Raw genomic sequence first — 16084 nt, forward strand, 5'->3', positions numbered from 1 at the left:
GTTAGTTGCCTGCTGCACACATGCAATTATGCCCTGCTCATCCGTTATCCCTGGACAGCATAAGGAATTTCAACAGATGCACTCTTTGAACAGGAGGAAGGTGGAACACAAAAGCCACACAGACAATGACCTGTCAAAAACCTTTAGTTCATGAAAAGTAAATAGCTTCCTCCTTCTTTGGACATTTCCATACAGGCTTCAGAGTATGCGATTAGTACACCGTGATGCCCTAAGAAAGATCTCACGGAAGCAAGTGTCATATAAACCAAAAAACAATTCTTGAAATACCTGGCACTGAATATGTCCTACCTAGAAGCTACCACTGAACAATCCTTGGTAACTAAAGAGCTCCACTTATCTGCCCTACAGGTTTCAAAAGCAGAGGCCTGTAGAAAAATATTTTACAGGTGTTGCCTATGGCACAGACTAGCAATTATGTTACCAAGATCTCTTCTGAATTTAAAATCCTTTTGGTTGGCTATTACTCATGCCTTTATTGCACAGCCAAAAAAAAAAAAAAAAAGAGCAACTATGATATAGTTATAAGGCTCCTGATAATCATAGAATAGTTTGGGTAGGAAGGGATCTTTAAGGGTCACCTAGTCCAACCCAACCTGCAATGAGCAGTGACATCTTCAACTAGATCAGGTTGCTCAGAGCCCCATCCAACATCTTAGCTAGAGTCAGATTTTTGAGGTGAGAGATGGGATAAAACTCAAGTAGTCAAGGGCACCATCAATAACTTATGACTCACCAGTCACGCAGAAATGCTTAGGCATTTAAGAGCAACCTGTGTTTATGGAGTTCAGAAAGGGATACTGACATCAAAGCCTTCAAGTTGCCCTTAAACTGAAATATGATTGCAATGTAAATAACATTTTTCTATAAAAGCAGCTACCCAAAAACGTATGTGCAAGAAAGGAATGATCTTGAACTGGTCCCTTTACCTCAACATACTTCAGCTTAAAGGGGATAGCTAAGGACAGTCAGAGTCAATGTAGACAGCTGATTAAGTTGCTGCTGAGTAAGCCACTAGCCAGCTGTGTAAATCTGGTACAGAACTGTCTGTACGTAAGGAGATTATCTCACATCAGCTAAGCAGTCCCTTCCTTCTAAAAGGATCAAATAGCTAATATCAAAACTGTTTTGTTGCAAGTCTGGGTCAGCATGCAAGATTTTGACTATAGCTCATGAAGAGCAAAGACAGCCAGCCGGCTGTCATTCCACAACTGTGTTACAGGTACTATAAACAAGGTTACATCGATCTCCTTGCACGGTATGAAAACTTTTCTTCCTCATCTCTTACAAGACCACAGAGAGAGGAAAGAAAAGAATAAAAAGCACTGCAAGTTAGAAGGAAATGAAGTGAAAACACAATGAAAAAGCGCAGATGTTGTACAGATGCTGCAGACATTGATAACGTGTCTCACACTGGGGAAGCATGAAGGAATGAAATGGTTCTTGTGGCCATCCTATCACTCATGCCTCTGGTGATAGTACTCTGCAGCACAGAAGAGAGGCAAGCTTCACTGCAACTGGTGTTACTATTCTTGGGAGGACTAAAAGTACAATATGTACTGGGGATCCATACCTAGCACAGTGACTTGGGAACGTTTCAGCCACGGCAAGTTAGAACCGCTTATTTACTTCCACTGGGAACCATTTACTTCCTAAGATCATCAAGGTCACAGACAGCTTTGAACTGCTCTGCTCTCAGCAGTAAATCAAGTATGCCTCAAGTATGCCTCAAGTACAATGACAACATCATCTTATATCTTCCACAAGAAAGATGTATTTTATGGAACAGTTTTACTAGCTCTTCTAAAGGCAGCCTAGCAGTTCAAAAGGGGAAAAAAAATAGAAATAGCATTTGTTTTACTCACAAGAATAGGAGTAATGCTTGCTCTAGTTAACATTTGTTTTACAAGTCTGTATCTGTCATAAAGTGGCTTCACAATATGTCTTTCTTCTCTAGTAACCTAAAGGCAGAGAAACCACAGAATTAATTATACCAGTCACTCAATAATATACAAGCAAACACAAAGCGGTATGCTTCTCGTGCCAGGCCACGTACATTCCAATTAGGAATATAAAACTAGTTTAAATTGTGTGTATGAAATGGGGTTTATGCAGAAAAAGGGGAACAGGAGAGTGCTTTTCCTCCTCTCTTTTCTCACTTTAAACTCCCTATATTTTTCAGGAAGAAGTTTTAAAGACTTCCTAAAAGTTAGGGGAGCTTCAGTAGAAGCAAACCCTCTATCTTTAAAGACCCATGGAAAAGAGGAAAAAAAGAGACCAAGAACTGGGGGAGAAGACTGTGTGCCTAGCAATGATGATGATTCTACAGAAATGACAGGGGAAAAAAGAAAAAGATGAAACTGTAGAGAGATTTTCTGATATCCGATTTACTCTCAATTCTTGGCCACTGTGTACTCTTAACATCATGAATCTTAAAGGCTATCCTGAACAGTTACTAGCATTTTCTCCCTAGGGGAATTGTAGAACCAGTGCCAGTATCTCCAAGACCATTATTCTTCCTTGGCTTTTAGACTGAAAGGCTTTGTCAGATTTATACAGCAGTGCTGATTATAAAGCCAGTGTGCCAAGTCCAGAAGGCTGATGGAATAGTAACTGGAAAGATCTTGTGACTGGGATAGTGATGCTGATCGCTTTCCAAAATAAAAATCCAGAACTTTAGGTACTAGTTACTAGTCACTTCTCTAACTTCCAGATCTCCAATTATTTAAGATACATGCCACAGACTTGAAAAAGAAGAAAAAAAAAAAGTGTCTTTTCATTTCTTTTTGTGAAATCCAGAATAACATTTCAGGCCTTTTCCCAGGAAATTCGATAGCGTCATTTATTTTTAAGATTTCTCTTTGCTTCACAGACATATAAGGCACCAAACACGACCAATCACTTTGCAAACTCCAATAACCTACTGATCTGTGGAAAATGGACCTATTTTTTTTAAGAAGTCAATGTAATAACTTCCTCTGATGGCAACATGGAAACCAATACATAACTTCGTGTTTTGGAGAAGAAAAAACCCACACACACCAGCATTAAATTCTGGTATTACTACTGCACAAGAGTTACTGTTGTCTGCGCATACATTACTATAGTTTGATGAAGTAAACCAAGTACTACCGGCCGTCCATGTTGACTTTCATAATACAGGAGGCTTTTCTGGAGAGATGTTTTCTCTTCTACCAAATGGTCTTTTGTCATTTTCTGTCAGAAGAATAATTCACATCTAATCAAACACAAGTCACTTTAACAGTTTTTCTACATTATCAGCTATACAGATGCCTTAGCCAAACTTAGCTTAGTTAATACCATACATCCCACCTTCATCCATTTAAAGCTGTCCAATATTGTAAGCACATACTTGTAAATATTTTAAAAAAGAGTGAGCAAGGAAAACATGGTTCATCTTGATCATTTCCCCACAGAGTCTGAAATACAAGGGCTTGGTAAAGGGCTGCTAGACAGAGGCATCATTTTGTCGATAAAGTGACATCTGAAGTGCCTGACAGTGATCTATTTCCCTCTGTTACTCTTAGAAACAGCCTACCCATAACCTTATGCTTACTTTTATATCTTCTGGCAAACATCTCTCAACTCGTTTTTCCTTTAATCTTTTCAAAATGAGTTCAAGTGTAGCTTCCTTGGTGGGCTTCTTTTCTTTCTGCACAACCCGCATCTCATCTCCATTTTCTTCATCCTCTTGGTCAAGAGAGGAACCAAAACTTTTTGGAAGAGTGTTACTTCGTGGACGTGTTTGAGGTATGAATTCTCCATCTGAGCTCCTCTGCTTGGCATCTGAAATGAGAAAAATTGCTCAATCCAAAGGTTTAAAAGAACTAACACTCAGTTCAACTGCAAGTAAAGGAACATGACAGTTTGCATAGGCAAAGTTTCTCTTCTAATGAACAAAAAACAAAGCCACAAGAATAATTCAGTTTTGATGTTTGAATAGTTCAGAATCTAGAAATGAAACATTTTTACTGTCCTGTGGACTTTTACTGAATGACTTAGCCATTTTAGTCATGTAGATAATTTGTGTTTGTAGAAAACCAGAAACTGTAGCATCCCTTACCTTTTATTTGCTTTCTCAATTTGGTAAGTTCAGTCATCCATTTTAAAACTTTTGGATTGGCTGCAATATCACTATAGGAGGGCTGAAAAATAATAAAATCAAACTACATTTTATGAAAACAAACACACTAAAATCTTGTTTATAAATACTTTTTTCAAGATTTGGTAATATTTATGATGGCAAATGTGACTAGTAACAGAGATGCCACTCTTAGTACCAGATCAGATCTCAGTGCCAACATAACGGACAACATTTGTGAAAATAAACTTGAAACAAAACATCAGAAGTTGAAGCAGAGAGTGGTAAGATGCTTCTGTCTCTCCACGTATCTCATCTCATACCCCCTCAGTCTCACTGCATAAATGTCACTGTCCGCCCTTCTTTGGGCTCGAGCATTATGACACATTTTCTAGTACTGCTGTTGCTCAGTTCACTTTTGCAGACAGCAGTGTATGACAAAATTATTTTCTTTTGTGAGCCCACAGTTATTCAGTGATGAACTACAAGAGGTAACTTAACTCTACCATGCAATCACTTATCCCGAATAAAAGCAGAAGTGGTAACTTACCTTACTGTTTTTCTCTTTTTCAAATTGTTCCTCAAATTGCTTTATTTTTTTCTGTAATTTCTTGACAAGCTGATAAGGTGTCTTGTCTTCCCTTTTGTCATCTTTTGAGCTAAAGGATGCTCTTCGTGTTCTGTATTAAAAACATTTTTAAAATGTCATTTTAAAAATGTGAGTGCAAACAATTTGTGTATTTGAGTAACAGATTACTAATTTCAATTTTTTTTTCCAGTTCATATTCCATTCTTTTCAGGTTTTCAGTCAGACCTATTTACTTATAGAATCAAAATGCTTTGATCTGCTGCCTTCAAAATGTGATGTGTTATTTTTTCCTCTCTAATTTCAGTAATACCCCTAACAGAAAAACAGCATTTGAAATTCAAGTGTAATAAACTAATGTACTGTTAATTACACTGTCATTAAAACAGTTCCAATCTTTCTGGTGGCTAGGCTACTTAAGTTACTAGATACTCAGTACTTCTTGAAATACTGGGCACGGAATAAAGCCTAGGCTAGAAGCTACCACTGAACAATCCTGGTAATTAGACAGCTCCACTTAACTGTCTTAGGCAAGTTATTAGATACTTATCTAAAAAACATGTACATCTAATCTGTTGTCCTTACTAATATATTTCTAGAGTATCTGATTCTGTTTTTGAATCATCTTTTGCACTTGTTCAGCTCCTTGACATTTGCTGCTTGTGAAAAGCCTTTTTGTTTCAAGACTGACCGTGAGAATTTTCTAGTACGCTTATTACACAAGGTGCCTGAAAGATCCCTCAACACAATTAGTGTCATCTACGTAGTTCAAGATATTAGCAATACTAATCTAATAATCTACTAGTGGAGATCCTTATTAGTTTCAGAATTAGGAGAACAGCTATTACAATCAGCACTTTTCTGCAGGTCGCTCTTCTGCATCATTTTAACAGCACTTGTCAACTATCTTTTGCACCAATAAATCTATGTCAGACAGAGAATTGGAGACTCTAAACTTGTTCTTTTCCTGTTCCAGATTTTCTCATTTTTATGAGATTATTTCTTCCCTAACAAGCATGGAAATTCTTAAATTCCCTTTCATAGTAACAGTAGTAGACAGTACAGGTCACAGGTTATTTACAGTTTTGGAGGGTCACAATCCCCAGTGTCACACAAATAACTTGCAGCTTGTTTAGTTACAACTGTACTTTCAGACACTGGGTTAAACAGGCTCGATCCTCTAATCTGCAGGAGAAGCCCTGCATTAAGAACCCTTCCTCTTCATTGTACTGCTGTCCCACACTTCTCCCTCTAACAGCTGATACTTTCCTATAATCCTTCCGAATGAAGACTTTCCACAGCCCAAGTGAAGAATCTGCCCAGACCATTACTGCACACTTTAGTTGCAATGGTTTGTATAACTTGGCTCTCTTTACTGGGAGTGGGTAACATGCTACGTGAAACAAATCCAAAATTATGCAACATGAAACTAGATATTCATGCTATTGGGGGGGGGGTGGGGGGTGGGGAAGCCAAAACTTAAATGAAATCATAGGCCAGCAGTCTGGTAAAGACTGGTAAACAAAGGATATAAATACTATCTTCAGCCCAGGAAGTGCCATTACAGCAGGTTGTCAGAAGCCCTGACCAAATGCCAGGGAAATCTGTGCAAGCTTGCCCTATTTTTATACTCTTTCCCTCAGCATCTGCCAGTGGCCACTTTGAGAGACACGATACCACCCCAGATGAATCTCTGGTCTGACTCACTATGGCAGTTCCTGGGCAGGCAGAACAGCCAAATGGCCATATAATGCTACATTTGACCTCTGTCTTCAATTAATTCATATTGCGAAAACCCATGAGGTTCTTAAACAGCTGTATTTTCATACTGGCAGTAACATCTCCTGTGCCAACACCCACCAAATTGCATTAAAATACATACCTAACAAAAGAAAGTGCTTTGGATGAAGAATCTAACGTTTCTGGATCATGTAAGAAACGTTGGCTTTGCCCAAAATCCAAACTACGATGTGACAATATCGGATGACAGTCCTCTTCCAACGGATGATTAGTCATCCTTCCAGCCTGTGGGGAAAGCTGAGCTTCTCCAGATTCACTGTCCTCCTGCCAAGATTTGAAAGCAGGAAACGGATCTAGAAGATAGAAAAGGGACACAAAATGGTACTTTTCTGTTAACAGAATTATAAACAAGAGTCAATAGGAAACAAAAATGCATACCCAATGCTTAGTCTTGTATGCTATAAAGGATGTGGTGTCATACACAAAGTGAATAAAAACATTGAAATACATCAGAAAGCTACAAATTCTGTCATATAACAATTGAAATAAAAAGGTACTGAAATGAAGTATGCACACTAGGATCCCTTTTTCAAAGTGTATCTTGGGAGTATTCATTTCTGAACAGTTCGACAGTGTAAGAGAGCCTTATTTATGTATCAGAAATCCAAAGTTAGAAGAATGTATTTATTGTCCATTGCAATATTTTGCTGTGGAAATTAGCTTTCATACCTTACGCATGTACTTTGAAAGATTGTCCTCTTGGTTTTGAAGAAGGTAAGCCTGACAATACCTCTTTAGGTACAATAACCATTTGCTTAAAGTCTTTTTAAGGGAGTGTTGTTGGGTTTTTAAGTTTAAATCCATCTTGACACCACTGAGAAAAAGAGATTTCTTAATTTGTGGAAGGTGATATCTTTTAGGCAGGGGATTCCAAAACAATCAATTTTTTTAAAATCCCTGTAAAAAGTTAGTTGCTAACATCCCCTACAATTCTCAGATATTGTTTTCTTGCTGTCTAACAAAAAGCTGACATGGCCTTCCAAGCACCTTAATTTAAAATCCCACCCCCCTTTTCCTTTCAGAGAGTTGCCTATATTTTCCAGTTCAAATCAGAAATTTGAAAACTGGGTTCAAAGTGTGCAGAACAACAATAAAACCCACAAAGTAATCTTTAAAAAAATAACCCTTGTACCTGCTTTCCATTGTACATTTACTAAGTATTATTGGGATTTTTCGTTTTGTTTTTAAGCTATAATCTTGCCTGCTTACACAGTACAAGATACAAGAAGGGGACTTTTTAGAAAAAAGTAAATAAAAAAATTGCAGATCAGAACATTCCCAAGATATAAGGGACAGCAGGTGAAGGGTTAGTTAGAAAGCAAACCATAAACTATCAAAAGGCAGATAACTGAACGTATGGCGAACCATACTTACCCTCCCCTTCTCTCTGCAGATGCATTGTTTTGAAATCAATGAGGGGAAAAGTGATAGGGCATGGCGCTAATAAAATGAAAAAGAATGGCAAAAATACTAAAGTGAACACACAGCACAGTCAGAACAAACTATACATAACATGTAAAGCAGGAAGATACAGTACCAGGGAAAAACATCCCATCTTTCGGGCCAGGCCCTGAGCACTCTCAGCTTCCAAGCAATGTCAATGGCAGGTAAGGATGCTCAGTCCTTAGAGAATTTGAACTTTTTACTGAAAAGGTTTACAAAGAACTGACACAGGAATCGTAAAGACTTATTGTTGTTTAATAAGAGTCTCATGCATCCTCACATTAACAAAAGACAAGTTCTAAATATGTTTTTGCTCACAGCTTGTAAATAATAGAGATGGTGGTGATTTCCAAAAAGCAGGACAAATGCAGAAAAAAACACTGAGAAATACAGATTAACGGATCTGCATTTTTGCCTTAAGCCAGCAAGCATCTCATGTTCATTTTCAAGAACTCTGTTGGTTACAAGCCTTTAAGTTTTCTATCACATAGGCTTTAATAACCCAAATCTTGTAACAAGATTTGGACTAGTATAGCTTTCTTTACAAAGCCAATCTACTTCAGTGGAACGCCACAAGGACTTGCAGTGCCTTGGAAGCCTGAGATCCTAATAACCATCTAAATAGGACTGAAGAATAGCCAAAGTTAAAACACTTTGCAATGAAATAACACCTCTTGCAAAATATCATTATTTTACCACCAAGAAGCTTATACTATACAAGAAAGCTACTTTCTTTTCAAAATAAGGGTCATAAAGCTATTTGGGTAAGTAAAACCAAAGCAACTTTTATGAGCAGATTTAAGGAAATGATGAAAATGGAAGCCACAAACCTGCTGAGACATATTAAATCCGATTAATACAAATAGAGGATGCAACAAAATGTAGTGTGCAAGTAAGCAATGAATGTAAATAAAACAGTGAGAACATAAGCAGGATTTTTTTTTTTTTTTTTTTTTTAACTTTAGACAAAGTTATTAACTTGGGCAACAAGAATGAAAATCTGAGCTCGGTGTCTTCAGATGCCTGCAAATCAACTTCTATATGACATGACATACTCTGAATGTACAGTTTGCTAGGGCTCAAGAAGGCCAACCAGCAAATATTTTATAAATTTAAGTAAGCCAATCACAAGTTGCAAACCTCGTCATTTGTAAAAGGGTTAAAAGGGAAGTATGGATTCACACAGGCAATTAATTTGGAAAACAGTCAACACTGGTGACAAATTAACCATAAGTTATCACCATTTGAGCTTCAGGACAAAGCTTTATGTGCTGACACGCTACAACTGTATGCTGCACTGTTAAACTACATACATCCCAGGTATACTTCGCTAATTTCAATATTTATAACACAGCAACCAGAAGTTAAGTGCAGTCATTCTTTGTTACCAGTATCTTACTAACATTTAACCGTGACACTTACAGGCATCTCAAAGAATAGCTGTCACTGGAACAGCTTGTTGGAAGTTAAAATCTCGTCCCTGTGTAGCAAATCTGTACTGTATCTACCAAGTTGTATTTGCAAGTTTTTAAAATTGGAAACAAGTGCATTGTTGGCAACAGTTCACAGTATTTTAGCAAACTATATCACTTGCATTTTTTTTTAAGGTGCGATGATTCAGAATATCAACACTAGGCAGAGGAAACAGGATATAAGGAACACATAAAAAGATAAGTACTTTGAAAACAAGACATTGACAAGAGTGTTTTGCTCTGGTTACAAAGGGGTTATGTTTTTACACAAGTAAAACAACAGTCTAAACAGTTATTGCCAGACATTTGGGCAACAAAGTTCAGTAAAGTCACAAGCTTAGGGGCTTGCTAAACCTGGAAGGCCATGAAGAATAAGGTTACAAACATAAGGAATCCTGTCTGACAGAAAACTATGTTTCAAACATTTTGCTTTTCCTAAAATCCAAACAATGGCAGGAGAAGGGGCACAGAAATAATATCCATCTGCAACTTCAACTTTTATTTGAAAGTTTAGAGCTGTTTCAAGTTGTCCAATGACATGGAAACCAACATCTGACATTCCTGATGTGTAAAACAAAACAGACCAACAGATTTTTCAGAATAAATAAAATAAATTGCTGTATTTAGTAGCTTAGTGATTTTAAGTCAAATTCAGCTAGTATTAGAACTTCAGTAGCTTACATTAAAAAAAACAACCAAACAAACAAAAAAAAACCAAGGACAACACAGGATGAATATTAACTGTATGACATAATCAGAGAAAGCGTTTTTATGGACCTGGATGAGAGACTCAGGGTCCTGGGAACCATAAGGCACTTTTCAAAAACAAACAAACAAAAATGAAACAAACAACAAAAAAACCCCCTCAAACCTCTAGTATGAAACTTGGGCTTTTTTGCTTTCTTTAGTTGCTCCTTTGACTATTTTTTCTTTACAGTTTTTTTAAGGTTCTTAATTAAGTTGCAGATAGTCTGAAACAAGATGGGACCTATGTCATGACTTGGTCGATCTTACCATGTGTATGGGAACATATTATTCCGATCGAACTAAAGAAAAAAGTGTAAGTTGTCTGCTGCTTCTACTTTGTCAAATGTTCTCTTTATCATTATTAGCTAACTATATTGCGAGCTAAAGGGTGAAAATTACCTTCCCATTTGTCACCATCAGATACATTCTTCAGATCTAGACGTGGTACTTGGACACCCAGAGCTTCCTCAGAAACATTAACGTTGCCATCCCCTGACACCTCTGAATCAGTATTTGCATTAAGATCACAAGTCTTGCTACTTGAATCCTGTATTTAAATAACATAACAGAACAATTTTATTAATATTTAGCAACTGGAACTCAGGTACCTAATCAGTGCCAGTTCCAGGACTTCTGGAAATTTTCCGGGGGGGCGGGGGGGCAGAGCACAGGACAGGACAACAGGACAGACAACACACCAACAAACCCCAACCAAAAGCAAAACAACCAACCAAACACCAAAACCCTCTTCCTAACTCAAGGAATTACAAACAAGTTTCCCCCCCCAACAGTAGTCAATTCCTTACATGAGATCCGTAAGTATAAGCTTGCTCTACTGCCAAAAGTTTCTGTGAAGCGAGATGAGATCTCTAACAGAGGTTTTACAAATCTTGCAGCAGGCCAACCAAAGACACTAAAAGCTACATTTATTGATTTTCTTCATATCTGTATTTCGTGTAAGTTTAGAAGATGCTGTGTATCTGTATATAGATGAAATGATAATCTTACCAGAAACATCTCTGAAGATATTCTATCATTGCCACCAAGCAATATACTATTTTGCCTAAAAGAAGACACAGACCTAGTTATCATTTTAAATACAAGTTCTTAATGGACAGTAAATACTATACATTCCCTTTACATTTTATTCCTGCATACCCTAGTCCAGTTTTAGCAGATATCTAATGTATTTCCTTAAAGTGATAATTAAAATTCTGGGGAGCAAAGGTTATATTGCTCCCCTCCCTCCCCCCCCGCCTTTGTTCTTCACACAGAATTTCAAGCTGAAGCATGTAAACAACAACTGGACTTGAACCAAATTGGAAATAAAAACAGCTCAGACCTTTATTCTCAAGCTGGGTGTAAATATTTTAAAACTCAATTCGACTCAAACTGAAGTTTCCATCAGTGCTGAACTCAAACTGCAAACGAACTTAAAAGTTTTCTGGCTAGTCACTATTACCAGCATTAATTCTTCAATCGTTAAAAGCAATAAAACGTGCCAAAATATTTTAAAGAAAATAACTTTTTCTTCTATTTCTCTTGCCCAGAACATAGGGTTGTTCACAAAAAAACCCATATATATCTCTCTGTCTCTCATATAGACTTGTACTTATTTTCTCTTTTAAGTGCATAAAGTTCTATGCCTTTTATATCATCATCATAAAAAGGTAACTCCATCTTATCCTCTCTGTTTTCACATGTGAAAAGTTGTATGTTTAGTTGCACCTCCCTTATGCCATACTGTATTGTCACAAATCACTAGTTTGGTACACTTACTTTTCAAAACTAAAGTTACACATTCTGCCATATAAGTGACAAAAGAAAAATACATACCTTTCACTATTATTTTCTCCATCAACATCTGCATCTTTATCACATGGTTTCAACAATACATCTGCAGTCTGTTGGCAAAAAGTATGTTTAGAAAGATTTGGGAATGGCATTCTCAGCTGAAAACATTTCTATAATCATCACTGACCACAAAAAAAACCCCTCAAGAACTAAAAGCACAGCTTTTTGTGTGTGGGTGGAAATCATACTTTTTAAACATACAATATTTTTACATCTAAAGTAAGGCCAGTAACCAGGTGTTTCAATCACTAGAAGACAGACAATGACCTTCCATCTTCAGACAAAACATTTTTTATTATTTCTTTTAAATATTACCACCAACAGTTCTACTGCAAATTGTCGATCATAGCATGAAGTCTGAGGTGACTAAAATCATTGCAGTAAGTATATCCTAGTCTCAAAAATAACTGAGTTGGATGTAGACTTGTGCTCAGCATATATGAAATGAAACAAGTCTGACAGACTTTCTAAAAGGAGCTACTAATCCCTGTTACTAAATAAAGCAGCAACAGAACTGGAAGGAGATGAAGAAATGCTGGCCTTTCTATGACACCATCTCACAAAACAAGTTCAGATGAATACATGTCACCATTTTGTTATCTAAAAGTTGGCACAGGAAGACTGACTACTTTAAGCATTTATGCCAAAGCCCAGTACTTGATTTCTTAAAAAAGTGTCTTATTTGGGAGAATATAAGAAATTTGAAATACAGAATATGTCATTTTAAAATAACAGATTACATCTGGCTTCAGACTTCAAGAAGTTCTCACAAATGATCTTTAAAACGTCTGAATATAAAATAGTGTTACCTGGAGAGTTCAAATATACATAACAGTTGCCAGTTTTACACTGCTGACTAATATTCACCCTTATCAGACAAAACTCCATCATTCTGTTTACATTATTTCAGTCCTCAAGTCAAATTCCAATCTGGGGAAACAACATTTAGCTACAGCGCATTTGTCATACTCCAGCAGATAATTTCCACCCTGGAGATGAGCTGTGCAAGTCTTGCATAGTCACACTTATTGTAGTTGTGGAAACAGCTGCTTCTGTGTCCATTTCAGACCCAATGGAGAGCTCACATGCACATCTTTCGTTTCCTAAACCCTACATGCCCCTCTCAAACTCCTTTCACACAGAAGAATCAGTATATTTCCCTTTAACATCTCCCTGAAAGATACAACTCTCCAATACCATTCAAAGTGGTATATTAACAAGAAGGTCAAAACTAACATTGAAAAAACAAAACTTCATCCCAGAATGCCACCTTACCACTGACACCAGTGGACAGAAACATATCAAAAAGCAAAAGAGGCCAAGAATGACATCAGGTATGACAACAAAAGCACATCTATACCTGACCGTGTGCTCCCAAGCATCATGTTTCCCTTTATATTCTTAGCACAGTAATGTACTTCATAAGAATTGCAATTCACGTTTCTCAGCTATTCTTTGAAACCATTGAAACTGCATAAAATGCACCAAAAAGCCACCAAATTGCAATTTTTGTTTCTCCATCTACATTTATATTTTCTGAGTTTTGATTTCTAAAGCTCAGCATATATTTTAACTAGGAAGTCAGGAAGGAAGTAAAGTGTCAGGAGTTAATATAAGAAACTCGATCTCTATTGCTTTTGAAGGCTTTCATTGTCAAGAGACTGAAAACCTAAAACAAATACTACAAATAAAAGACGACTTACAATAGCCAGTCAGAAAAAGACTTATGGCAGAAATATGGAACTCTCCCTGTACTTTCAGCAGAGTTCTTGCAAACATAGTATTCATTTGAACTGGATAAAATATCATCTAACTGCAACACCATGTTTTGTGCATGTTGCGCTATAGGATAACAATTTAATAATGTTTTTTATACCACAATTTGGCACTAATGCATCAGGAAAGAACCTGGACAATCAATACATTCTGTGAAATTTTAATTTACAGAATGCGATTCAAAACCAATATGCTCGTTTAGCAGGAACAATTGAAAAATTTGGCTTGTTCGGTGATTCAAAAGAGTCATTTGGGATCCATGAAAGCAAACAGAAGGCTAGAAGAATACATTACAATAGTGAAAAGCGCTACGGCAACATTTTGTTTTAATAAAAACATGGATTCCAGACAAAACTCGCAGTTTCACTATGCTAAGGCATCCATTTCTATCTTTCCAAGTTCACAGACCCATTAAATTCTTCTAGTTAATTTAAGTCTACTAACAATAGGTTTGCTATCTAGTTATCTTTCAGGAAACCCTCAGAAAGATTTATGGACTCCCAGGCAAGAAGCTAAAAACCATTGTAGAAAGTTCTCTACACATGTATAGCAAATCTCTCTACCCACAGAATTCATCATTTAGATTTATGACAACAAAAGGTTTACCAAATAAAGAAGGAACTATATATTTTTCATTAGAAGTGCTTATTTGACAGCTGCATATGTGCTATTTCATACAGAGTGGTAGAAACTATATTCTCTTGCATATTACTGTTATACTTGATTTCATTTTTGTCAGCACGTATTTTACAGCATTGCTTGATCACAGAAAGATACCCGGAATGAGAAAATGATGTTTGCTCGCTAATAAAAAATGCTGCTGCAGTTCAGGCCATCATTACAAATTCAGGCCATACAAACTACAAACCTTCCCATTTGATTATATGTGAAGATCTAATAATTTGCAGCTCAAAGCAAAGCTGAGGCATGTTTGTTGTATAGGGCAAAAATTATTTCAACATTTACAGTTGCTACAATACCGTGCTTCCATTCAAACTGTACACAATACTTGCTTCTTTCAGTGACATGAAGCTGTTCAATTCAAGCATAATATATAAAAGCAAAGCCAAAACGAAATCTATGACACCTGATTATCCTGTGGTTTGTTGTTTACATTTTCAGTTGCTTTCTGAATTTTAAACAGCAACTTCAAGTATCATTAACATTGTATTTTCTGAGCAAAACACTTTAAAAGATACAACTACGTATCTTATTTTCACAAGCATGTTAGCATCACATCCTAATATGTGCTCATGCAGCAACCTAGACAGATTTTTTCTGCTTTGGAATGCAAATGGTCAATCCTCATACTGTTCAAAATTACAATATTAAGTGTTGAATCTCTTCAGGAGGCCACAAGTCTAATTTTCTTTCATTTTTCTTTTGCTGAACACCTCAAGTGTAAGAATTCTAAGTGAGCACATCAGTACGGAGGGACACGAGCTATCAGCACGGCCAAAGTCAAATCTCTAAGCAAAGAAGTCCAAGGAGAAGTAACAAAACCTCTTTCAACTAGAAAGGACATGAAGATGTGTTGAAAAGAACGGGACACCTATGCCTACCACACAAGAAAATGGAAACGGTGAGAAAAGGCAATTAGCTAATTACAAAACCACACCTTCCTAGCACAAACATAGTCAAGAGGCTGTAGAGTCTCAAGGTCACTGCTACTTCTACCCTTTCTTGATACAGTAAAAGGTGCGACTAACTGTGGGCTATGCTACAATCACAGCTCTAGATCTTCTACTCCCCAGGAAGCCTTTACTAACACAGATGCTATTCTAACTGGTGCTATGCTTGCTGATACACGGGCTTACCTGAGCAGAAGGAAGGGCTGGTACCTGTGAAAGACCAACAGAAAAACATTAGTCAGGGTCCAAACAAGTTGCACCAAAGTCTACAAAACGTGCAGAGCAGAGAAGGCAATTAACTGCACAGAGCAACAGCACCATGTAAGGCTACATCAGAGCTATTAGGAAAACTTGGATCTCTAAAGCACTTTGCTGAAGTCACAGCAATTTATGATTTTCATATACAGGAGGCTCTTCCTCTCACCTGAACGCTTTCTTCTTCCTCAGTTACAGTATCATGTTTCATAGCTTCACTGTCTAAATCAGTGCAAACCAATACTTCAGAGCAGTCTCCTGTGTTCTCACTGCTACCAGTGTCATTATCTTCAATAACATCATTCCTAAAGATAAGAACAGAAAGACTTTAGCAACCTGTTGTTCCACCTTTAAAAGAAAAAAAAAAACACTGCTTTTTTTTTTTCTTAAACAGTATCAA

At 37.0% G+C, this 16084-nt stretch overlaps 1 protein-coding gene across 4 annotated transcripts in view; it reads right to left on the bottom strand.

Moving 5' to 3' along the window:
- FAM13B (family with sequence similarity 13 member B) overlaps window positions 1-16084 on the bottom strand; it is a 51947-nt gene that overhangs the window by 5036 nt on the left and 30827 nt on the right. For 2 of the 4 annotated variants that reach the window (XM_075509362.1, XM_075509364.1), the window contains exons 10-20: window positions 15854-15989; window positions 15616-15639; window positions 12005-12072; window positions 11177-11231; window positions 10568-10715; window positions 6589-6799; window positions 4671-4800; window positions 4103-4184; window positions 3596-3825; window positions 3151-3234; window positions 1884-1979 (exon numbers count right to left, since the gene is read on the bottom strand). In XM_075509362.1, the coding sequence (XP_075365477.1) occupies window positions 1884-1979; window positions 3151-3234; window positions 3596-3825; window positions 4103-4184; window positions 4671-4800; window positions 6589-6799; window positions 10568-10715; window positions 11177-11231; window positions 12005-12072; window positions 15616-15639; window positions 15854-15989 (1264 nt within the window). Of the gene's footprint in view, window positions 1-1883; window positions 1980-3150; window positions 3235-3595; window positions 3826-4102; window positions 4185-4670; window positions 4801-6588; window positions 6800-7880; window positions 7947-10567; window positions 10716-11176; window positions 11232-12004; window positions 12073-15615; window positions 15640-15853; window positions 15990-16084 lie in introns of all 4 variants that reach the window. The other 2 variants (XM_075509366.1, XM_075509365.1) reach the window with 2 other exon arrangements.

Source organism: Mycteria americana, chromosome 8, assembly GCF_035582795.1.
Source record: "Mycteria americana isolate JAX WOST 10 ecotype Jacksonville Zoo and Gardens chromosome 8, USCA_MyAme_1.0, whole genome shotgun sequence".
NCBI lineage: Eukaryota > Metazoa > Chordata > Aves > Ciconiiformes > Ciconiidae > Mycteria > Mycteria americana.